Source organism: Mixophyes fleayi, chromosome 5, assembly GCF_038048845.1.
Source record: "Mixophyes fleayi isolate aMixFle1 chromosome 5, aMixFle1.hap1, whole genome shotgun sequence".
Lineage (NCBI taxonomy): Eukaryota > Metazoa > Chordata > Amphibia > Anura > Limnodynastidae > Mixophyes > Mixophyes fleayi.
Window position 1 is genome coordinate 146,804,930 of NC_134406.1, and position 26,857 is coordinate 146,831,786.

Genomic DNA, 26,857 nt, shown 5'->3' on the forward strand with positions numbered 1-26,857 from the left:
GAAAATTAGTTTTTAATCTTGACATACTCCTATGGTATGGTCCTATGGTAAAAATGTCTTTCTGAATAATACACAATGAATGCCTGTGATTCCATCTTTCTTTTATGCAATTTTCCTAATCTAAGCTCATCTTCTATGTGTACCTCCTTGTGTGCCTACTTTACGTAGGAGAAAATTAAAAATACTGTGATAGTATTTTTATATGAAGCACATCTTAAACTGTTGTTGTATTGTCTTTCAGGTATTTACATATAAACAAAGCACAATTACTCGTCAGAAGGTAACCACTATGCATCCAACTAGCACAAATGGTGTAGAAGACATGGCGTCACTGGGGGATCTTCACGAAGGATCAATAATGTACAATGTTTACCAGCGATACCAGGAGAACAATATATATGTAAGTTTAATTTATAATTGATGTGATTGACATTAAAGGGATGGCCCAACTCAGAAGCAAAATAGTTGAGGTTCCCCTCCTAGCATTTCTGTAATGCTATAGAGACTATAAACCTTGCATTGTCTTAGGATTAGTACCTGGAGAACTTTTAAAGAGGTAACGTTCCTGCTAGGCTTCATGTTATATATCCACAAACAAGCCCCGCATGTTGGAGAAATTGTGGCCAAATTGGCACCTTTATGCATATCTGGTGGGACTTTCCCAGAATACGCTCATACTGGACAGTGGTTCTCGCACTAGCTACATTGGTCCTCGACACTCCCATACCCTCCGACCCTAAGCATGTATAATTAACCTTGCCTCTCCCAGACCTCCCTACACACACGCATAAGCTCCTTTGGCACATAATTAGCGCGGCCACTTGTCAGATAGCTGCTTCCTGGTAAAATCCCACACCCCCTACTCTCCAAATGGTCTGTGGTCGGGTCTGGCATACTTACCAAATGGAGCACATCACTAGTGTGCTTAGGGGCTCCTCCGTGTCTTTCCATAAAGTCTGGTCTCCATAGGCTTCATACTATAATCAACCTCTGCTTCAATTCTAGTAAAGGCTGGTCCTCTATTGAAATTATCGGATTTGACTACTCCTTCTTGTTAAAGGCTTGAATTCCTTCCCCCCTACCCCTCCAATTCTCTCCCCCCCCCCTTCTTGCCCATCAACTTTACTTATCCCCCCTTCTCTTCTTTTCTTTCTATTATTTCTCTCTGTTTTGTTCAAAATAAAAAACAGCATCTACATGGTACAAGATTAACACGCAATCAAATTTGCTCAGTAAAAGTATGGTGAGAAAAAGTTGTACATCGTGTTTATCTTTATATGTACAAGTACTTGTCAATGTACCTTTTAGAAAATTTTGTAACTTTGTTAAAGATAAGATGTTATTATTAATAAAACGTACTTAAAAAAAAAAAAAAAAAGAGGTAACGTTTGTATCAGTGCGATGGCAGCACCTGATTAAATGTGAACTGTGACTGACACAGTTTTGTCCCTTTTCCAAAGTGATCCAGATGCCGATACCTGGAAAATGCTGCTCCAATAGCTGTATAATGATAAAGGCTCCATGTTTTGCAAGTTATGGGTAGAAAATATTTGACCTTCTCTTTAACAACTCACTATTGATCTAAATATATTTGCCCTTCACTGGTGCATATTTGTGTTTTTGACTGTGTGATATTATATTTATTTGTAAAGACAGTCCGCTCAGGAAATGTTTTCAGGTGACTAGAACAGTTTAAGCCTCTCCCACAATCAAATAGTTACAATCTTACACTAAAAATGTGCCCCAAGTTAGCTAACCATCTCTCAGTGTTGTCTGATAAACAGATCTGTTTACAGTCATGGCCAAATGTTTTGAGAATGACACAAATATTATTTTTCACAACGTTTGCTGCCTCAGTTTTTATGATGGCAATTTACATATACTCCAGAATGTCATGAAGAGTGATCAGATGAATTGCAATTAATTTCAAAGTCCCTCTTTGTCATGACAATGAACTTTATCCTAAAAACTGCATTTCAGCCCTGCCACAAAAGGACCAGCTGACATCAGGTGAGTGATTCTTTCGTTACACAGGTGAGAGTGTTGACGAGGACAAGGCTGGAGATCACTCTATCATGCTGATAGAGTTAGAGTAACAGTTTGGAATCTTTTAAAGGAGGGTGGTTCTTGAAATCATTGTTCTTCCTCTATTTACCATGGTTATCTGCAAGGAAACACGTGCAGTCATCATTGCTTTGCACAAAAAAGCTTCACAGGCAAGGATATTGCTGCTAGTAATATTGCACCTAAACCATTTATCGGATCATCGAGAACTTCAAGGAGAGAGGTTCAATAGCTGTGAAGAAGGCTTCAGGGCACCCAAGAGCATCCAGCAAGTGCCAGGACCATCTCCTAAAGTTCATTCAGCTGCGGGATCTGGGCACCTTCAGTGCAGAGCCTGCTCAGGAATAGCAGCAGGCAGGTGTGAGTGCATCTGCATGCACAGTGAGGTGAAGACTTTTGGAGGATGGCCTGGTGTCAAGAAGTCCAGCAAAAACTTCTCTCCAGGAGAAACATCAAGGACAGACTGATATTCTGCAAAAGGTACAGGGATTGGACTGCTGAGGACTGGGGTAGAATAATTTTCTCTAAAGAATCCCCTTTCAAATTGCTTGGGGCATCTGGAAAAACGCTTGTCTGCTGAAGGAAAGGTGAGCGCTACCATCAGTCTTGTGTCATGCCAACAGTAAAGCATCCTGAGACCATTCTTGTGTGGGGTTGCTTCTCAGCCAAGAGAGTGGGCTCACTCACAATTTTACCTAAGAACACAGTCATGAATAAAGTGGTACCAAAACATCATCCAAGAGCAACTTCTCCCAACCATCCAAGATCAATTTGGTGACGAACAATGCCTTTTCCAGCATGATGGAGCACCTTGCCATAAGACAAAAGTTATAACTAAGTAGCTCAGACATCAAAACATTGAAATTTTGGGTCCATGGGCAGGAAACTCCCCAGACCTTAATCCCATTGAGAACTTGTGGTCAATCCTCAAACCCAAAAATTCTGCCAAATTCCAAGCATTGATTAGGCAAGAATGGACGGCCATCAGTCAGTATGTGCCCCAGAAGTTGATTGATAGCATGCCAAGGCGAATTTCAGAGGTCTTCGAAAAGAAGGGTCAACACTGCAACTATTGACTCTTTGCATACACTTAATGTAGTTGTCAATTAAAGCCTTTGACACTTAAGAAATACTTGTAATTTTACTTCAGTATACCAAAGCAACATCTGACAAAAAGGTCTAAAAACACTGAAGCAGCAAACTTTGTGAAAACTTCTCAAAACTTTTGGTCACGACTGTATATTAGTGAGACAGGATGGGCCGCCTATGCCACCCTGTCTGTTGCTGCTGGGAACTGGCAGGGCTTACTTTGCCACCGTTCTCTTTCGTTATCCAAAATGCGCCCTCTAACCGCAGTAGGAGGGGCTCACAAATGCTACCACCACTGGACTACTTACTGGTATCCAGAACCGTGTAATGGTACTAGGGGAGAGCAGCCAGATCCCGGGGCAGCAGTCCCTGCCCTGTCGCTAATAAAAACTCTTTGAGCCCCAACTAGGAACTTAGCCTAACCCCTTCAGCGCTGGGCGCCAGTTCTTTACCAGCACTGCAGCGCCTACGCACACACTTTTCTACTTTTAACTTTTAACTTTATTATACATTTATACCCTCCACGCCAGGGTTTAACCTCTCACAAGTTGCAGCGCTGAATGCTACTCTGCCAGCGATGCACCGCACACAATTATATTTTAATAAAGTATATTTTATTCATCTCTTTTCACGCGGTGATTTAACCCCTCCCGGCGCATTTCAAGTCCATTTCAAGAGGGCCGCAGCAGTCATGCGGTGGCTAGCACTCGAGGGACCCGGCCACAATTAGTGACTAAATAAAAAAGTCTTCATGGGGGGCAGTATAGCTGCACAGCCTTCATATATGTAACTAGTTACAACAATCATGTATGATGTATGAACTTTATTTCATTTAGATGTGCTTTTGTCATCACAGCTTTCATGCATGAATTTTATAGGAGCTTCACAATGCTACTTTGTGCTGTTGGGGACCCTGATCCTTCCACCATTTAACTCTCAGTCTGTGGCTTCCCACATGCCTTTATTCCACCACTAACACCATGACACAGCCCCTGTGCAGCCCTGTCTTCACATAATCACACAAGTGGACAGGTCACTGCTCTCACAAGGGCAGCACAGTCATCTCCTGCTGCTGTGACCATTCTAATGATCTTACTGGCTTAAAGTTAAAAAAAAACCACTAATAAAAGCATGCTTTTTGATGGTTAGGACCTTGGACCCTATTTATCAGCTCCTCAGCCCTTAAATCATGTGAAAACAGCAGTTTTTGCAGGATTAGGGCAATATTTTATTACCATAGTTATTTAACAAACTATAACGCTGGATACATCTGAAATATCCCCAGCATTCAGTATAAAAGTTTGCAAGTCGTCCCCATAGTTTTCTATATACTTGCCAACTCTCCCGGAATGTCCGGGAGACTCCCGCATTTTGCGAGAGTCTCACGGACTCCCGGGAGAGTGTGGCAATCTCCCGGATCTGCTCACTTCACTAGGAAGTGCCCACTTCCTAGTGAAGTGGGCAGAATTAGGTCCCAAACGCCGCAATTCCCAGTGAATCGTGGCGTTTGGCCCCGTCCCCCACTGTCTAATGACGCATTTGCGTCATGACCATATGGGGGTGGTTCCAAAATTACGCGCATTTTGGAGGCCTGCCCCCCATCATGCCCACCTCCCCCGCAGGCTCCCGGATACCAACATTTCAAAGTTGGTAAGTATGGTTTGCTATAGGGACAGAGCGATGGGTCAAATTAACAAGCTGCAAAGTTGGTGTTAGCTGCTCTTTCTTGTAGTGAAAGCCTAGCCGAAGAGGGATCTTCTGATCTCTCCCTAGCAAGCACACTCCTTCTGTTCATCTCCTCTCAGTGATGCACTATCCAGATTTTTCATGTGCAGGTATCTCACGATAGAGAGAGCACGCATGAGAATGCTTTCACCACTACAATCAGCAGGAGTCGGAGACTAACACAGGCTGGGATAGGTTTCACCGGCACAGTCTCTTATCAGAGGTGCGGTCCTGGCATAAGTTTAATGATAAGTTAGTGCGTAACAACATCTCTGACCTCTGCGAATAGCAGCAATAAGAGATGCATCATTCAGTGGTAAAAATGTGTTGTACATCAGTAGGTCCTTGGAATCTATTTTTCATCACAACAGCCAGGACAAGGTTGTTTTAGTAGCTAGTTATACAAACCAGTACAATTTGCTTTAGGCTTTTTTAATTTGCTTTGTGTTTTATTTTCTGTATTGGTTGTATTTTTGCATAGATGAGGAAATTAATCGAAACTCAAAAATCAAAACTGTAGCTAATATTGTTCTTATGTATATTTTAATTATAAAAAACACTTTATATTGTATTGTTCAGTCGTAAAGCAGCAATTCCACTTGGATTTTTTTTATCTTTTATTCTGTAGCAAGTACCTGGAGGGGAGTGAAATATGGGTGAGTTTTACTTAGGCATAGTCTTATAGATCCCAGCATGTCCGGTGATGCCAGAAGGGCGAGGATTTTACATTACACAGATCAGAGAGAGCTCAGAGGTACATTCCAAAGCCTCTCTGCTCACTACATCATGTGCCATGTGATTGTGGTTGCCATGGAAGTCCATGACACTGGGCAGAATGATAAATTATTAATAGCAGCCTATAGAAACAAACCAATTAAACTTTTTTCTTATAGTCTGCCACACAGTGATTTATGTAAAAAATAAACACACCTTATTTTTCATGGGATGGCTGCTTTTAGCTGACATACCACTACAGTTTTAAAGTATTACCTCTCCCACACCATTACAGGAAGCTGAAGCTCCTACATCTTTAATATCGTTTTCTGATGGGATCTCATACAACTTAAAAAGATGATTCTGCAGGCAGTTGATTTACTATTACATTACTAGCCCCAGCCCTGTGTTTTCATCAAGCAATCCACACTGCATTTCTGTAAAACAACTCTGCTAAGCTGTAGTCAGTCTCTGCCTACTTGAAGCACCTACCCCCTACTTTTGCAGCATACTTCAAAGTAGTATGTAATGAACTTATTTTATGATTACAATGGCTTTGCTATATATTAATGTCACATAGTGCTTTTATTTGCATTTAAAAGTGGAAGCTTAGTGACAGTCTCTTGCTTCTCAGTTTGGCAGGTTTTAAAATAGTTATTTTATTTTTTGGACACTACTGAACATGCATTTTAGCCGTGTTTGCCTGAGGAGGTCTGAAAACCATCTGGTTAATTATCTTGTCCAGCCAATCACTACTCTTGCAATCATTGCTACAGTAACAGGATGTGTCAATTCAATTATTTTCTCTGACAGTATTTTAAAATCATCCCTACCCTAAAGGAACAATACATATACAAGATTATTTAAATGTTTTTTATACAACTTATAATAAAAAATGTATCTACACATGTGAAATTGACCATCATCCCTAAATATTAAGTTATCAAGCAATGAGGGGGATATTTAGTGACATTGTATTTAAGCGTAACACTGCACTAAACCATAGCAACCAAACAGACATTTGCATTCATTGTATATGTATCTTTAGCTGATAAATGCTAATTGTTTGTTGGTTGCTGTGGTTTAGTGCAAACAGGTACATAAATGTGAAGTTAATAAAGCTGGGTACACACTACACGGTTTTCGTCCAATAATCGGCTCAATCAGCCGACGTACGTTCAAAAGTCGGGTCAGTGTGTATAGTGACACGATGGTCGAAAGTCTGTCCAAATGGACGATTGTCGCCTCATTTGGTTGGTCGTACCGTTTAATATTTTCGTTCCAATCTCGTTTCCGTTGTGTAGTGTGTATAAACTTCCGACCGATCCACAACAGTGAGTACGAAATTACAGTCATTGCTCACGACAACATGGATGTAAAAAGTCGCTATAGGGATGTCCGCTCTTCCCTTTATCGTCCTAAACAAGGCTAGTGTGTATGCAGTCCATGGACCGAGCGATCGGACCATCGATCACATGTAAAATCGATCGGCATAAAAAGTTGGTGGAAAATTCTGTAGTGTGTACCTAGCTTAGGTAACCCCTCGTTATCAGTTGTAGATGCTTGTTAGTTCCTCTAAAAACCTGTGGCTGGCCCTACATTCAAGCTCACTGCATTCACCTCTAATATGCACACACACAGAACGTTATATGATGCTAATAAAAGAGAGACTTTCGGCCTGTTATAACTTTTCTGGTGTTGAAATAATCATCATTAACATTTATTTATAAAGCGCCAGCAAATTCCGTAGTTCTTTACAATTGGGAACTAAGACAGTAATAAAACAATACTGGGTTATATAGACAGACAGAGAAATAAGAGGGCCCTGCTCACAGGCTTACAATCTATGGGCATACAATAGTTAATACAATTTGTGATAATTTGATTTAAGGCTATCTAAATCTTAGGCCTACGTCCCTGGACTTTTGAACACATACATGCAAGAAACCTTGTATCTGTCAAGGAGTTAAGAAATTTTGAAATATAGTTTTTCCAAAATAAGCATTTTTTTATTGTGTAATATTTGTTTTTTGGGTAAATGGTAAAACTATATAGTTAAAACAGTTATATAATAGTGTCAAGCAAATCAAAAATGTAAATTTCTCAGATCATATTTTGTTTTAATAAATGACTGGTTTACTTGTATTCCAAAGCATTCAAATGTTTATGATGCATTGTTGATGGTGGGAGAAAGGCACTGTTCTAGATTATCCTATAAACACTTGATTGGGTTCATATCTAGTGACTAGGAAGGCCATGACATATAGATATCAGAAAATATACATCAGGCGAAGATGACCACGCAGCACCTTTTAAGTGGTCATTAGCGTTACCTTTGCCCTCTAAGGCAATGGCTGCACCCAGACCATGCCAGGAAAATGTGCCCACAACATCAAAACCAGCAATACCCATCACTAACTTTTTGCTGCCATGAAGCGCTGGGTTGAGTATGTGTGTGAATTCACGTAGTGTTTTCGTATGCTTGGACACTAGAGAAGTCTAGTGTGGTAGGTCCTAGTTGTCTGGTAAGATGTCCACAGAGATTTTGTGGGAGCTTGTCAGTGGGCAACGGCCATGTTCAGTGGAGAGCCAGATAAATCAATGTGTACGTTAATAAGTAAATAATGATTAACATAGTAGGCAAAGCATTCTTCCTTTCCAAGGGAAATAGAAAAGGAATAATGAAATAAAAAAGATAATGACGAAAGCTAGGCAAGATAACCAGCCTCATTATAAGTGAAATGGCAGTAGTGAATAAATGTAAATAGATTTATAAAAGTGGAATGCTAAATAATATAAATATGATATATAAATTATAAGTATATGATGATAGTAAATATGGGACAAATGGTTGTAATAAATGCTGTTAATTGTATCCATTGAAATAATGAAATGTATAGGATGTTCATTAACAAAATTATTACTGTATAGTGACAGTTTTAATAAGAAAATGGAGTGAGAGATATTTTTGAAAATGAAATAGTGATTATAAAAAACAAGAAAATAGTATTGCAAGAGACACAACTAATAACAAATCAAGTGGTCCTCATTTGTGATCAGATTACAGTGTAGGCATTGTGATCATTCAGCTCAAAGTATCCTGCATTATCTGTGCTTCATATAGGAATGATTTGTTTTATGCTATTGTTCATTTCTTAATAAACAATAGGATTGCGAATAAAAATATTATTGTTCCCTATGTGCTGAAATTGTTCATGGATCTGATTGTCCAGTAGTTTGTTAAGCAATTAAATAATTTGTTTGGAAATTAAAATAAATTGAGGTTTGTGTGGCCAGTGTACGTCTATAGACAGGCACTGCATTCAGCCACTTGTCAATATCTCAAAATATCTTTTCATATGAGATTATTTTGCATTTTAGGTTAAAGGCCCCTTAAGGGTAATAGAGACTTAACAGTTATATCTATGATATGAATTCTTTGAAGCGATCTTGATCTGGTTGTTTCCAGCATTGAAAGAGTTGGTGTGATTTATACTTCTGCCTTCCCACACTTTATAGAATATGTATGGAATGCAAAGCTTTATGAACAGGAAACCTCAGTCCTGATATGAAATAAAAGCCAGCTTTAATCCACTACTTCTATGTTTGGAGCAGCATTCTTTTCAATTGTGTTAAAATATGCCCCCAGCTGCAGAGAGTATCATGTGGAAAAGAATGAAACACAATCATACAAAAAAACTAATTAGTTAAGAATTTGTAATTGACATGGTCAAAAAGTAAGTTTAAAAGAAAGACAAAATATGTGTTGGTTTTTTTTCATTCGGTGTGTGAAATATAACCTTGGTCTATGGCTAAGTCTTATAGTTACATAGACAGTAACATCATTCTCAGACACTTCTGACGTCACTTTATCCAAGCAAAAGGGGCAATCCACTGGTTTAGAGAATGTTTAAATAAGATTGATACATTACATATTTTGTAGAGATCTTTGTGTGGAGTGAAATAAAGGCATGGAATGTTTTCTTCAAATATTATTTCTTGTAATGACAGTCACATAATGTATCCATAACAGTTACTTTAAAACTTTATTATACAGAGACCTATTCAGTCTTATCTTCATGACTTGTTAGGCTGTGTACACATTACAGAATTTTCTGACCAATGTGTTATCTACATGCTGATTCATGTGTACACACTATACATGTTTTAAAATATATACCCTCAGATCTGTGCTCTTCAACTGTCATAAAGATCGGCTGAAAAGATCATGACTCTGTAAACTCTATGGAGATCCTGACCGTGAGTGCATACACACTGCAGGATTGGAATGACATAGGAACGAGATTTATAGTTCTGCTGAACAATCAAATGAAAACGACGATCGGTACTTTGGAATGATTATTGTTCATCGTTTAAGTGTATACACTAATATTGGCCAAAACGATCGTTTATCGTGTAATTGACCCAATAGTCAGCTGAAAAACCTGTAGTGTGAATCCAGCTTAGGAATAGCCAAAGCTGATCAGATGTGTCATGCCCTTCAAATGTAATTGCTTTAAAATCCCAAATCTAACTACCAATTAAATTATCCCACCCTGTATTTAAAACTGGTTGTTTGCCAGACTTTGGGTGTATGCTTCTCTTTTATCCTTGATTCATCTAAATAAAAATATCACACATATATGCACTACAGCTATGTTTTCTGGGTGTAGACATGTAGAATTTAGTAATCAAATTGTGAAAACTTTAAAGGGACATTCCGGTATCTACTGCCAGACATAACTAAAAAGATGTCTAGAACAAATATCTTTCTTATGAACGAGCATTGTGTAGATTGTATTTAAACATTTTCTTTTACACATTTATTCTTTTTCTGTGCAAATATCTTTATAATATAGATATTTTATCATTTATTTTCACCATAAGTTTATGACAAAAGTGTATGTGGCATGTGCAAAGGAAAATGGTCATCAATTCATATTACAGTACAGTACATTACAACATAGGGCCTCATGTAGAGTTGGAGGCAATTTCCATCTAAAACATAGATGATAATTGTATCCAAAAAAGACACATTTTACATGGGTATGTTGAGCCAGATGCATCTAAGCTGATTGTCATCACTATCAGTTCGTAAAAGTACACCAGTGATCGAGATCCCGCAAGTTTCCTGTCTCCTGCTAGGCACATATATGCGTGTGAGTGTCAGACTACATAAGTCACATTTGCTCCAACAAGCCCTTACACCAGTGGATTCCAAACTTTTTCAGTTCAAGGCACCCTTAGGGTCTCCAAACTTTTTTCAAGGCACCCCTAAGCCACAATAATTACCAAGTAGTCCCCTGCCTTGCTTACCACTGCCCCTGGTTGAGGCACCCCTGTGAAATCTTCAAGGCACCCCAGGGAGCCTAGGCGCACAGTTTGGGAACCACTGCCTTAAACGGCTCTTCCTCCCTCCGTACCACCTCTTCATAAGGTGCCGCAAGTGGGCATAAGCGCAAGATGCTACTAGAGTCTTAATATGGCTGCAAATGTAACTAGTGCTTTGTGGGCATGTTCAGAAGTAAGAAAGGCTATTATATGCTGAAAACGCAGTTTGCGTCCAACTCCACATAAGCCCCATAGTTGGCAATTTTTTGAAGCAAGAGCTCCACAAAGTTGCTTGTCAAGCAGGACTCAGTGTTGCAGTTTGCATCTAAAAGCACTCCCCTCCACAGTAATACAGCTCTAGTTTTTAGCAAAAGCTGTGAGACAGAAAAACTGGCTGCCGTGGGTAGGGTGTATTTTGTCACTATACTTGGGTAAAGGGTAAAGCATGTTTTATTTGTGTCTAATCTGCCAAGTTAACGCATGTAATTCACCGGAAAATTATGGTAGTAATAGGGTTCAGAAGCACACTGTTATAGAACAGATAGTATCTTCATAGCCACATCAATTTCCAATGCGTATTACTTTATTTCACCCTATAACTTATATATTCACAACACCACTAAAGTACATTAAACAAGCAGTTTAGGGCTCTTTTACATATGCGTTTTTCGCATGTTCACATGCAAATTTTCAGTTTTGGCCTGTTTTGTAACCTGTGTATGTGGATCCTCCAAAATACTGGCTTGGATGACAGGAGGAAGTGCACTGTCAACACTAATAAGTGCGTACTGCCTTGGGACACAAATGTTGGAGAAGGGATAACTAATGACCACGCCCCTATCAAGATGTGGTCACACCCCATCATCACTTGTGGCAATAGATTTTTAATCTATTAAAAAAATCAGCCTCATCACCACTCATTATTAAATAGACCCATAATAAAGCCCATCTGTATGCAGCCTTTATAAAGTTCTCACTCCTAAGCTTTACACGAGCAAAGTTTGGATTTACATTCTCGGTTGGTGCTTCAAACAGTCTTGGTTTCCAGACTTGACTTCATTGACTTTGAGTTCATTGACTTCAGATTCTCCCATTGCTATTCTTCATTCTCCAACCCATAGACTTCAGTTTTGCCCTTCGGGATTCTACCTTCTCAAAGCCCATTGACTTCAACCTCTTAACCATCTATCTCCTCTAGAGGCTTAACCAGAATTGTTTTGTCTCTAAATAGTTACCCCAGCTATGTGGTTTTCTCCTGGGAGCAACCAGCACTGTGACACTGTGTTGGTTAAACTACTGTATTTTTAGTGCCCTTTTTATGTTGTGTGTGTGTATATTTCCGTGTTGTGCTTTACAGCCATTTTTATAATAAAGAGACCTTTAAGTTACCAGTAGAGATGAACCATGCACCAATGTGTGTTAATGCGATTTACCAATTTTTCATGATTTTTTTCTTTTATAAAAAAATAAACTGCAGAAAAGTTTTAATGTCAAAATATTTTTAAAACCCACAGCAACATGTTAAAAAAATGTAAGCATAAAAGAAATGACTTCTAGTCACAGTAAGATTAAAACTAATGTAAGATATACTGTATTTCTCATATACTTGGTAAAGTAAGGATTTCCTTCTTATAAATAGAACATTATTAAATTAACTTGCCAGAAACTACCTTTTATTGATTTCTGTCTTAAATCCTGCTTCTTAATCCATGTCTTCCTGTTCTACAGGATGTGATTCAGTCCACTGTGTTTCCTGCATTTCACTGCTAGTTTCCCATTCAATTTTATCATGTGTGTGTAAAAAAAGGAACACAAATAATAAGGTACAGCTGTTACCTGTATCCTAACACTACACCATTTCATACAATGTGACCTGTGCTCATTAAACAATTTGCACTTTTAGCAGTTCGGTGTGAGGTGGTAAAACAAAGGAATGGTATATTTAAATTAACAATTCCTGTAAATGAAAGAGCTTTCTGTAGTGTGTGTTGAGTGTTTTCATTGTGCTGGCTTTTGTGTCTTTGCCTAACTTCCTTCTGTGAGAAGTACACATGAGCATGATTTTTTTCCCATACATCCCAACATTTGTGTAAATCAGGACAAAATAAGTACTGATCCTGATATGCTCAAACCATGTCCACAATTCACACAAACCCCAACCTAATCTGCACACTTACAAACAACCACACCTACTTTCTGGTGAAACTACACCCACTTCCATGTAAGTCTGCCACTTTGGGGGTCTATGTTTTGGAACTGTGCTACTGTAATTGGTGCAGCTGAGAGGTATGTTTTACTACCTATTTGAATGTTTTTAAATATCTGAAACTACAGTGGCTATATGATATTACTGTATATGTATGTTATATATATATATATATATATATATATATATATATATATATATATATGTGTGTGTGTATATATATATGTATGTATATATGTATATATAATATATATACATATATAAATATATATATATATATATATATAAAATATTCTATCATTTAAAAAAACAAAACAAACAAACAATAGTTACGTAAATATTCAGTCCCCCTTGTTTGTATACTTACAAGCACAAGCACCTTTAGCACCTTTTCAACATTGCTTGAATTCCACCAGCTTGGTTGGGGACTGTTAGTGAACAGTAATTTTCAAATAATTTCACCTTAGCACATTGCTGTTTTTGTATTTAAACCACTCCAATGTGGCTTTTGCTGTATGCTTTGGGCCATTTTCCTCCTGGGTTATATATCGTACCTGCCCACTTTTAAAACCTCAGGTTTGGGTCAGATTACTTTTGCAGGAGGGAGCGTAGTTCACTGCATAGCACAGCAGAGGCCCGGGTTCGATGATGCGATTCGCGTCATTAAGTCCCGTCTCCACCAAGACCAGGGTGGATGCCTACACTTACAGGGGTCCAGGAGAACTCTCCGAAATTCGGGAGCCTCCCCGAAACTCCAGGAGAGTAGACAGGCATGATATATATGTAAGTCCCAGGTCTCTTGCAGTCTGCAGATGGCTTTTCTTCAAGATTTGTCAATATCTTGCTCCATCTATTTGCCCTTTCTTTTGACAAGTTTTCCAGTCCCTGAAGCAGTGGCGCATCCCCATAGTATTATCTTTCTACAAATATGGAGGTAAGGATGGTGTTCTTGGCATGATGCAGACAGGTGTATTTATTTTGAAATCGGTTGAAAGACTTTAATTGTACACAGGTGGAGTCCAATCAATTAATTATGTGACCTCTTAAGACACCTGATTGCACCAGAGTTTAATTGTAATTTAGCTTTACTTTTACAATCCATTGTTTGTTTGTTTTATTTGTAATTAATCAAGAGAAGCCTTTTTCAATGCAACTATTTTGTATAAATAATTTTATGGATACAGTGCTTTTAATTGTTCTTTGTTCCACTTTGTACCTCATAATAACTAAGCCCAGAAGAATGTGGTTTGACCTATAAACAAACAGTCAACAGACAGAACATTTTATAAACAGCTTTCAAATGCAATATGCAATCCCCATTAATCAAACCATGTGTTTCTTTGACAAGGCAATCTGTCTGTTTCCATGACATTAGTCTGATCTGCGTTATTATTTATTTATTTTACATATTACTTCTTATAAAGAAAATCAGGAAAGAGAATTTGAGCAAAGGCAATAAATACATAGGCGTTATTTAGAGCTGCATTTGTGCAATGTAAAACTAGTTGCACTGCTCATGTGAATTACTTGCACTGATGCACAAGTTAAGAACTTCCTTTTCAGATGCACAGTATTGTGTATTATATGAATCTTTGAAATATATGCCTAAGTGTGAATATTACTTAAGACAGGTGTAGTCTTTGAGCTGATCATGGTGATTGACACAGGTTTGCTCCGGACCTATCTATACACTTGATTTAATGATGCACATATTTTAAGATGCGTGCATCTCAAAATACAGACGAGGAAATGTAAGTGGACAGATGCATATTTGCACATATGCAAACATTCAGGTCTAAACTGCCTGCATCCCATTATGTAAAGTTTGTTGGTTTAATCCACAGGCATAACTACAGTCGGGACAGCCCACTTGGCTTTTATGGGGCCCAGTTATACGTATCCACCTGGTCCGGAAGCCCCAACAGCTCTGCTCTTCTGAGCAGACTAGAGCCTCTGGTGCTGGCAGATAAATACGCATATCCATAACCCCTCTCCCCATATCTCGCTATGGGGCCATGGGATTGGCTTGGGGCCATGGGATTGGCACTTATAGGTCTGATATTACCTGCAGTATATTGTCTGGTTAACTTGATTTTGTTGTAATACAAGCATTATAATATGTTAAACATGACATGATGCACTTGCGTTGTGTTTCATGTCTACAGACATATCTACTCTGTTTTTAGCTGTTTTTTGAGCTGTATTATAATTTATACTTTGCCCATCAATTAATTTCCATAAAGTATTGATATTCTCAGGTTACCGCTATATAAAGCAAAGCTTTTCATGCTCTACTTGTCCACCTGATATAACATCAGGGCATGTCCCTCATATGGTCCGAATTTTTAAAAGACCTTTGGTTGGGTTAAACTTTTAGCCCAGTAACACTCAAGGTTATTTTACATCACCTGTACACATTCAGGTATATAGTTATAGAATTGTGATGTACAAAAGGGTAAACTAAAAGCCAATGCCATGAGCATGGGGGTGACATAAATAATGTGTTATGGATAATTCCAGAGTACAGTATGTGTGAAGAACTCTGTAGAGGAAATCAATATGAATAAAACCATTCAATTTATTATGTGACCTGAATTGTTTTTCCAAGGGCAGCGGATCCTGGGGTGATCCTTCAGCATGTGTGCCAGTCATGCAAGTTAATGCAGCCTCCAGCACTTTCAATTTACATGTGTAATTTGTGCTCAGATGGGGCTGATTTTCCTTTAGTCTGGCATTAAAAACACATCTCTGCAGAAGCTAAATAAAAGCTTGCTAAAATAATAACAAGTGAAACACTTTTATTTATTAGTGTCAGTTTTTTCAAATGTACTAACTAGAAAATGATCTAATCATATTTTGGAGTTGAGCCAGGAGCTGAAAATCGCAAGTTTAGACCCCATAGCAAGTTTGGGTAGGGGCCCAGCAATGCCGCTGTATCCTCCGGAGACCCCCGCTATGCTCTATAAAGAGCAGAGAGGGGGTCATTTCTGAGCATGCGTGGTTGGCACAATGGAGGTATCTGCTCCACAGTTTTCAGAGCGGTAGCCTTTATGGGTGGAGCCTTGGACTAGTGTATCGGCATTGATGTACTCCACTTATCTCCACTCACATAGCAGCTGCACTCCCTGCGCCCACGACAATTCCGCCACTGAGTGTAACCCTTAGTACTGTTATGTTCATTTAGTCACTAACAAAAAATATTGTCCGCAGCGAACAATGTGGTTCCAATGCACAAAAGAGATTTAATAGCAAGATGTAACAAATAACAATAAAATAAAATAAAGTACAGCCGATACATACGCAGTGCCAGGGCCTGATCAACCACTAGGCTGACCAGGCTGCAGCCTGGGGCGCTGGGTCCCGGGGGGGCGCGGCGCTGTGGGTATTTTTATTTATTTTTTTACATTTTTTTTTTTTCTTCATTCATTTTTTTTTTGGGGGGGGGGGGGGTCGCCGTGGGGGGGTGGAGGGCTCGACGATCAAAAGCATTGGTGGTCAGTGGTTAGCAACACACAGCCAATCGCCAGGCTGTCTGTTGCTGTGCAGCAGACAGGAAGCAGGACGTCTTCACTTCCTATTTGCTGATCTGAGGAGAGGAGCGACGCTGGCACAACTACAGGTAAGTGAAGGGGGGAACTGCCCTGCATATCTATAGGGAGGGGGGGGAACTGCCCTGCATATCTATAGGGAGGGGGGGGAACTGCCCTGCATATCTATAGGGAGGGGGGGAACTGCCCTGCATATCTATAGGGAGGGGGGGGAACTGCCCTGCATATCTATAGGGAGGGGGGGAACTGCCCTGCATATCTATAAGGAGGGGGGAACTGCCCTGCATATCTATAGGGAGGGGGAACTGCCCTGCATATCTATAGGAAGGGGGGGAACTACCCTGCATATCTATAGGGAGGGGGGGAACTACACTGCATATCTATAGAGAGGGGGGGGAACTACCCTGCATATCTATAGGGAGGGGGGGACTACCCTGCATATCATAGGGAGGGAGAGGGGGGACTGTCATGCATATGTATAGGGAGGGAGAGGGGGACTGTCATACAAATCTATAGGGTGGGAGGGGGGGGCTGCCATGAAAATCTATAGGGAGGGAGAGAGGTTGATATGTATGAAGGAGGGCAGAGGAGGGGGGCTTAAATATGTGACTGGGGGAGTTTTGATGTGACAGGGGGGGATAGCTAGCTAGCAGAGTGGAGGTAAGGAAAATAGCTGCAAGGGGGATGGATGCAGGGTGGGAGGTAAAGAAAATGGCTGCAGCAGGGGTTAAGGAAAATGGCTGTGGGGGGGGGGGTTGTGGTTAAGGAAAATGGCTGCAAGGGGCATTTAAAAAATAGAGCAGCTTTGGGGGGCAGAATCTCATGATTGTGTGGTGGTCACATGGGTGGTGTCAGCAATCGCTAGAGTACTAAATATTAGTGAGATGGGGCTGGTAGAGGTTTGTATTTGATTGACAACAAATATTCAGATATTGCTTATATATGCCTGTCCAATGGGGTACTTTTAGCTGGCCATAATGGAGTGTTTTGTTTTAACTAAAGGGCCTAATCATTCAGGGTTTGCATTATAATACATTTTTGCATTTTCAAAACAGGACGCCAACTTTCCAGAAGCCAGCGAGAGGATAACAAAGTTGCAAGAGAGAAGAGCAAGAACAGGTAAGAGACAATGGCACAATCTGTCTAAATTTGAATGCTGGAGAATACACCTGAACATTCATATTCAGGAGTGTTCCTATACACCTATATATTCGGAGGAGGGGGGGGGGGCGCTGCGGCCGTATTAGCCTAGGGCGGCCAGAACCCTTAATCAGGCCCTGCGCAGTGCACTGGATCCAGCAAAAAGTTATCCAGTCCTGAAGCCTGTGGTCAAGGTAGACTGAATGATGGGAACAGTGCCTGGTTTATATACAGTTTGTGGTACAGTTTGTGGTACATAAACAACAATGGTGATGTCATGGCATTTTTCCATTGGTTCAGGATTTAGAACAGTCCAGTATAATGCAGGTCATAGGTCAGTTCAAACGATGCCCTCCAAGGATGGGGGTCAGCTCTTCAACTGCTGTCTATGTGTCTTACTTCAGGAACTCGCTGAAACACTGATTCAAACCAGCCTATTATCATTCCAAACACAATATCATTTTGAGCATTAATCCTTTATCATCCATAACTAGCATACGCAGAGTGCGATCGCTTAGACGATTGTAGCGGATGTCTGATGGTAAAAAGTGGATTAGTATGACACTAATGATATATTTCCTATATCCTGAACCTTAGATATCAATAAAGTGGTTTTAACATTATTATATTAAACTATTAAATCTATTACATTTGATAATAAATGAATGTGCTGGAACTTTATTAAGGTGAACTATTTGCAAATATATGTGTGAGTGTGAATGTATTTAAAAGCGTTGGCTAGTGCTATTGCGTAATACGGCCTTCCACGCCATAGTGTACTAATCACATATTTTCATATAAAGCGAATTAAAACGATGTTTATTAATTTGAAATGACTTCATCCAATTATTTGACTTTAACAGTACACATGTAAAGAATGTTTTTAATGCTATGGATAGTTATTTAAATGTATGTTTTTGCATATAAGGTTACCATTGCTGAAAAGGTCATACATTTTTATTTTTCATAAATAATGCATGAAAATATTTTTAGGCATAATTGCCTACTCCTGAATTCTGGGTACCTCTCCCGGAATAACAGGTCACCCTCCCGTATCCTGTCTAATGTGGGACAGGATGTGAGAATGTGGCCCTACTGGGTGTGACGGGAAAGCTCAATCCACAGCATAATTTTACCACCCCACCCCCCAAAGGGACTATGATGCATTGCATAATTTTACTGAGAGGACGATGCCACAGTAATGTGATTCGCAGTCCCATGCACCACCACCACTCCCCCCTTTTTCATAATATTGTACTGTTGTATTTTCGGTACTCCTTTATTCTTCTGAAGCTTCAAGAATAATAATAAATTTTGAGATTTACAACTAAAATGCAGAAAGGATGAACTTTATTGTGAATTTGATCAGCACTGAAAAATATGGACAGTTTCAAGGACAATATTTTAAAACCTGGAATGTCCCTGGAAATTAAGGACAATTGGCAACTATGCGTACCTACATTACGTGACCAGCAGCCTACAGTAATGTCAGATAGGAACTACTTGGCGCATCTAGTCTGCCCATTTTTTAACTTATGGTGACCTCCAACCCTATATGATCCTTAGTTCTTTGTAAGGATATCCTTATGTCTATCCCAAGGATGTTTCCTGTATTAGCCTCTACCACCTCTGATGAGAGACTATTCCACTTATTCATTACCCTTTCTGCGAAGTAGTTTTTCCTCAAATTTCCTCTGAACCCACTTCCCTCCAGTTTCAGTGCATTCCTTTGAAGAATTTTTCCCTCCTGTACCTTGTTAAAACCCTTTATATATTTGAAAGTTTCTATCAAGTCCCCCCTTTCCCTTCTGTGCTGCAAACTTTTAGTCTTTCCGAGTAGGTTTTGTGCTCTAGGCCATGCACCGTTTTAGTTGCCCTTCTTTTTTACAGTCGCTAATGTATCTATATCCTTCTGGAAATATGTTCTCCACAACTGAAAAGTATTCTAGATGAGGCCGTACCAATGACCTATACAGAGGCATTATTACTTCTTTCTGCTACCGATTCCTCTCCCTAGGCAACCAAGCATCCTAGATCCCTTTCCTCCTCAGTAGTTTCCATTAAAGAACCATTAATACTATATTTAGCCTTTGGGGTTTTGAGACCCAAATTTTCTGATTTTGCATTTTTTGGCATTAAACCGTAGTTGCCACGCTCTTGACCACTAGTCTACCTAGATCATCAATCATACTTTACCTTGAATATAATTTGCAGTGTCACCAATAAATTTATTAAAAAGCACTGGTCCAAATACAAATGCCTGGGCTACTCAGTACTTAAAGCTAAAATCTAGCATATTGATGCAACTCTAAATGACATTTAATCAAATAGACTTGTAGCTGTAATAGATATCAGCAGACGTTTTATTATAAGATATACAAGTGTTACAAGCTATCTAATTTGACATCATGCAAATATTTGTTTTTTTTTCTGCATGTAACATAGAACTTCAAGTTATATAATAAAGCAGTAGCTAGCATTTGACATTCACTCAAGTTACATCAAATACATTTATCTTCATTTGAATGCCCCTTTACAGTTTTTCTAAAACTCCATACATATAGCTTGCAGGCTAGTTTTTAATGAGTCATTTTGTCATTAAATGACTTGTAATCACAGGCATTGCGCATGGTGAGGCAAGTCAATTTTGACGTTCTGTGTTGTGGTCTTTCATTTCATACGGTGTCTATTCTGTAGTTGAAATACCTGCCCAGATTGATACGTGGAGTGGGGCTTTAAACCCTTTTCATGTCTATATAAAAATACCTCACTGGAGACAGAATACTTTTATTCTTTAGAAATTCTCATATTCCGTGGGACAGAATTATTGCTCCCTATTTTTGGAGGTCAAAGAGGGACTGGTGTTGTGGAAAAAGATTGAAGCCTCATGGGGCGTAAGTGGGTTTGGGCCGACTGGAGCATAGAATAATTTGTCCCACTGACATGCACATTGGGTATGTTACTAGACTTCATCATCCAACTGACAAGGATCCAGTTCGCCTCTTGTCTTATGGTAGAAAGGGGGAACCATAAGTTGACATATTGTGATAGTTGCATGCCTTCCAGTTGACTATTTATGTTACTAAATAAGCTTCTATATTTTGGTTTTAAATCTGTTGCTGACAAGCAATACTCGGGCTAATCCCCGGTTTGAATGATGTCTTGTTTAATGTGTACTTTGAGTATACCATGTGGGTATTAATTAGTTTCATATTATTTGCATCAACAAATCTTGTGACAATTACCACTAATAATAAGACTGGGGTTAAGTAAAGGACAGTGACACTGAATGTGTATCGTAATTGCATTTAACATGTGATGTGTAACCAGCACTTACACCTGAAGATGGAGGGGGGATCAGTGGAAGACCACTCATTGACTCCTTGTGTTCACTTTAATGTCAGGTCCAAGCGGAAGTGGGTATGAGTTATACCTGTACCTGTTTGCATGCTTTTACTGGTGTTAAAAAAATGTTAATAAAAGCATTATTTTTAATGCCTGTGATTAATTGACCTAATAATCGAAATATGCAGTACAATAATGTTCTCTCTGCTGAATAAAATCTGCCTATTTTAATAAATATTTTACATTTGACATAGGTTATTTCTCTTTAGAGATAAGAGGGCTCATTATTTAAAGTTTATGAAGTTTTAAGTTACCAGCCCAAGGGGAGTGATATCAACCTGGCTCAGATTTTTAGCTGATCTTTGTTCTAATTGTACGTAGTTTGTACAATTAGTTACAATTAGTACTAATTTGTACAAGTTAGGTGTTTCTTGATCTGTCTGGTAGGATTCATGCTTGATAGAAAGAGAGCTGTGCCCAATTGAAAGGAAGGGGGTATCATGATTCAGATCCATCAGTGTATAATAATCCACAAATTGTGCGACTCTGCCCTATGGTGATGGTATTTGGTGTAGTGACTTGGAGGAATGTATCCCTATGTCCAGGGATGGAGTTGTTTTGTAGAAACTGGCGTCCTAAGTGAAAATAGTTATCGCCAATGTTGTCCACATTACTTATTCACCTACCCCATCTTTCATGCTAAGAAACATATTACCAATTAATAAGACTTATTTGGTGATCTCTGAAAGGAAAACCTGAATCTCAACAGGGGGAATACAGGTTCTCTTACTTAGGGGTATATTTATTAAAAGAAGATAAGCCAAGTTCCAAATACTGCTGTTGTCCTCCGATTGCTAACATCATCTCAGCATATTTTCTGTGTAGTTGTTTTTTTTAATTCATTTTATTTCTATTTTTTTTCTAACATGCCCGAGTAAGAATGACGGCTCAAGCATGCGCAGAGGCATCCGGGACTGGTTTGGCAAGTGATAATACCGCTGCCAGCTAGTCTCACCTGGGAGCTGAGCATCGCTCATCTGCCCCGGTCACATTTACTTAATAAATAGCCGGATAAAAGATTTTCTATAACTGCAATACACAGAAAATCTTGTTATCAGATGGGTCTTTTGTATCCAATGCTCTGCGATTGAATAAAACAGTTATATTACTACAACCTGGACATTCCTTGCTACTGACATATCTGTTTCTTCATGGTGGTACCAAAACAGCACTACCTGACAAATGGTGTTTTTTTTCCAGTTAAGAATAGAAACATTGAATGTGTTTACTGCATTTTTTTATTCGTTCAATATTGTTTAATTTTACAAACCTAAGCTAAAAATATGTTCCCCCGCACTTACTGCTTATGAGTGTTAGCTTTAAGAATGTGTTCTAGCAGCCAAAACCACAGTACTGATTGGCTGTTACCCCAGAATATTTTATGGAACTTTCCTTAAAATAGTTTTAAGGTGCTACTGTCTCCACTTGAATAGCAGCATTGATCAGCATATTTTTCTTTTACTCTAAAAATAGGTCTGCCTTAGTCACTCTGCAACATCTGTGTCAGTAAATGTTACCCGCAGTAAGCTTGTTATTGCAGCTTAAGCAGCAAAGTTTACAATAGTGACCCAAGTTTTTCTAAAACAAATAAACAAAAAATCTGGACTTGCTTCAGTGGCAGTGAGCACAAAGATGCAATCTGAAGACAGCAGGAGCAACCTGCGGCATTGCGTGTTGAATAGATGGGTCACAGGACTACTGCGTAACTATTGTAAGTGGCTTCCAGAATTGCTGTGTAACCTCAGCATGTGTTGCTTGGTCTGCTCATCAAAGAAGAGAAACTCTGCAAGGATTAGAAAAGTTGTTATGGAATAGCAGAATGAAAACTCTGACATATAATGAGGGATTCACCTTCTGTACCTCATGCTGGGGTGTCACAATGACTACAATTACCCTTTATCACAGTATAGCATTGCTGGGTGGTAATTGTTGCAAACATATTGTTAAAGGGGAAGGTAAATGCCCAATTTACTGACTTTAAATTCACATTTAGAGCCTGATACATTAAGGAACGCATGCCCAGAAATGGAGTATACACCTGTGAACACAAGTACATGCAATTCATCTTCGAACGCACAGGACACTTACGCAGGCCTACATTGTCAATGGCAGAATGGGAGAGGGAAGGGGCAATGCACATAGGCAATGTACAGCAATTGCGTGCCAAGGCCGATTCAAGCTTTGGGTGTCTCTCAGGTACGTGATTTTTAGCCTATCGCTTGTTCCAGTGTAAGTGCCAAGTGATAGTAATGATGGTCGCACATGCATGCTAGAACATGTAAAATGTGTTGTGTCTGTCTGCATACAGAAAGTGCCGTGTAGACAGAGCGTACTTATACCCGCATTCAACTAGAAACCTTTCTGAATACAGGCATACCTGCGTGCAATTTCCTTTCAATGCAAAAAAAAAGACAAATTGCATTCACTTTGCTTTTATTGATGAATCAGGCCCTTGATTTTATCCATGTATATTGATTGATAAGTTATTAATGTTCATATTATATTCAGGATGATGTTTCTAGCATGGAGATCATGAAGTGTGTTTGAAGACTTGTTTGCATACACAGTTTTTCTTATTTAGATTACTAAAGACACATTTTTGAAATAGAGGGGTATATTTATTAAGACCCCCATATAATTAGATTTTCCATTGCTTTTAATGTGAAATTTATTACAAAAATGTCACTGGGCAGCCTAGCGATGCTCAGCTCCCTGGCTGGCTGGTAGTGGTATTACTCCTTACCGCTTTCTATGCCGCCCTGGGACCCTCTTGAGATGGCATTAACATTCAGATAATAGCAGCGTTATTTTATTAATTTTTTTTATTATTATTATTATTTTTTATTTATAGAGCGCCACTAGGTGTCCGTAGCGCCGTACAGGGACAAACGAAATTACAATACGAGGTGAGACAGCACAGTACAGTAAACAATAAGCACAGTAACTCAATGAGTTATTTGATGCTTTGCAAAAAGAAACATTGTAGGAGGCCTCCAGCAATGGCTACCTGCCTCCGATAGCCTTTACCAGTCTTTGGTAGAGAGACAATCCTTTTTGGTGACCATTTTCCTGATAAGTAGATCTGCATAATTCTTGCATATATGATTGATCATATTGACGTACTCATCTTACCACCTTTGTCTTAAGACTAAAAATGATCTTGGCCTCGAAACTTTTAGAATGCTGAATTTTAATTTTACTGACATTTTGATCCTATTTGCTAGGTGCAGATAGTAAGTTCTAGCAGAGAGAGAGAAATATATAGCAATACATAGTTTCTGATCAATCATCAAAGGACAACTAAACTCACTTGCTAGCAAAACAAATAATAAACATTTTAAATAAAGAGTTTCAAAATGCAATCTAGCTGATTCCAGAACTAATCCTATAGAGCTGCCTCAGTTTTGAAAAGCCGCTGAGGTGGGCAGGATTCTGCGGCTAATTTGTTCCATCTTCCCTGGAATCCTGACCTTATTAAACTCCACTCAGAAACTTCTGGCTGGCATCAGGAAAAGCTGATGCTGATTTGTTGGAGAAACCACTGAAAATGTCACTGTAGCAGCTGCTGGTCCACCTAGAGACCAGTACAGGCTCTCTCAGTTAGTGGCAGATCTATAAACACAATATTAAGTTATTGTAGTGGATCGTAGAGGAAGGGGAGCATCAGTTATCTGTCTCCTGGCAGATATGTTTATCACGGAACAAGCTTAGTGTGCACTCCTGAAAACTCATGGGTATGGGTGTATTTTTCCGTACATTCAAGATTAGTTTTCAACTAAAAAAAATTGCTGCCAACCACCTCTGGCCTATTTTTAACCATACAGATGGATTTTATATGTGTTCATGTTACTTTTGGCTCTCTGCTCTGTGATTTAAAAGTGCAGCATGCAGTCTTATGACATCAACATCAGTGTTTTCATAGGACTTGCCAGGTCTTACTCCAAGATCCCCCTCTTCTGTGGGGGACTGAGTATTTGGCTTATCAGGCCTAGTGCAGCACTAGAGTAAGCAACCAACTGGCCTGTTGCCAAAGTTTCTCCCTGTCCAGCGCCCCTTGGTATAGTAGTGGGGACGAGGGCATTGATTTCCTATGCCCCCCACAGTACAAAGCTAATATATATATATATATATATATATATATATATATATATATATATATAATAGCAATATTGTTGGGAGACCATACTTCTATACTGAGGCCCCTTGGTCACAGAGGGTATACAATAAAAAGAAAAATGGGGCATCTTGGACGCTTTGAGGTATACATAGAGTATTAATGCACAACTATTTTTTCTGTATCCATTTTCAGAATTTGAACCATACTTGCCCACTCTCCCAGAATATCCAGGAGACTCCCGAATTCTGGGTAGGTCGCCCCGGACTCCTGGTAGAGCAGGCAATTCTCCCGCATCTTGCCCACTACCGGGGCATGATTAGTCCTGATTCACCTTATTTTTGCCCCATCCCCGTGGGGAAATGATGCAGTTGCTGCATTGTGTTGCGTGGCACTAAAATGATGTGATAGGCGACGCTCCCCTCAGCACTTGCATTTCACCTCACCTCTGGGAGATCCCGGAGGGGAGAAAAAATAAGTTGGTAAGTGTGATTTGGACCAGTCCAGTGTTTGCATGATCAATATCAAATGTCCATATAAAAATACAGCAAATGGGGTCTTTCATGTACATAATTTAAATTTTTGCAATTAGTTCTCCATAAATTGTGTATATGTATTAAAGACAAAATTATTTTAAACTAACTAACTGTACAGGCAGATCAAGAGAAAACTGGTGTTGTTACATGTGGACATTTAATAAACCATCACAATACCGCTCCGTGAGCTCTGGCAAATCTACCCTGGAGGGAAGCACCAAACTTTATAACATTTATGAGACAGTAGATGGAATTATATAGAGGCAGGTTAAGGGAAAAGATGATATTGGGGCAGAAGGCAAACACAGGGCTGACATTATGTGTGGATGATGGGATCTAGGCATCTTGACAGAGGGAAGGGAGATGGCTTAAGCTTTTGCAACGTATTTTTATATAACAACATCTATATAACATTTATTAACTTGAACGAACAAGAACATTAAAGTAATCTGTTTAATGTCACATGCAACTTTCTGACAGGTTTTTTTCTTTTACACTGCAAAGCACAGTAACATGGTGTTTTATGTGCTGCAAAATGTCAACATAAACAAGATCACAATGCGGGGAATGTGACCTTAGGAGCATTTATAATTTAGGGAGAAAGTTGGATGAAACCCAGTGCAAATTAGTGAGAGACAGGGAACATCACTCATTACATTTACCACAGGCATTAAACTAAGTTTAGGAGCTAAAAGAAGCCTATGAATTATCTTGTCTCTGTTTATGATGGATCAGCAGATACATTCTCTAAGTAATGTATTTTCTATTGCCTGCTAATTCTCAAAGACATATGTTTTGTTTGTGACCATGCGGAGTACGGTGACTACATCCAGCTGTTTAATCCAGCTGTCTGGCATGTGGGTTATTCATTTTATTTGTAGTTTCTGTTGAATGTTTGAAGGTAAATGAACATGTCACAACCAGCATTGTTGGCATCAGAGAACAGTTTAAAATTGTGCAAATATATTGATGAGAAAAGGTTGCT

At 39.2% G+C, this 26,857-nt stretch overlaps 1 protein-coding gene across 1 annotated transcript in view; it reads left to right on the forward strand.

The window, feature by feature from the left end:
• MYO10 (myosin X) overlaps positions 1–26,857 on the forward strand; it is a 219,613-nt gene that overhangs the window by 78,123 nt on the left and 114,633 nt on the right. Inside the window, exon 3 of the mRNA XM_075212913.1 lies at positions 242–400. Coding sequence (XP_075069014.1) covers positions 242–400 — 159 coding nt within the window. The remainder of the gene's footprint in view (positions 1–241; positions 401–26,857) is intronic.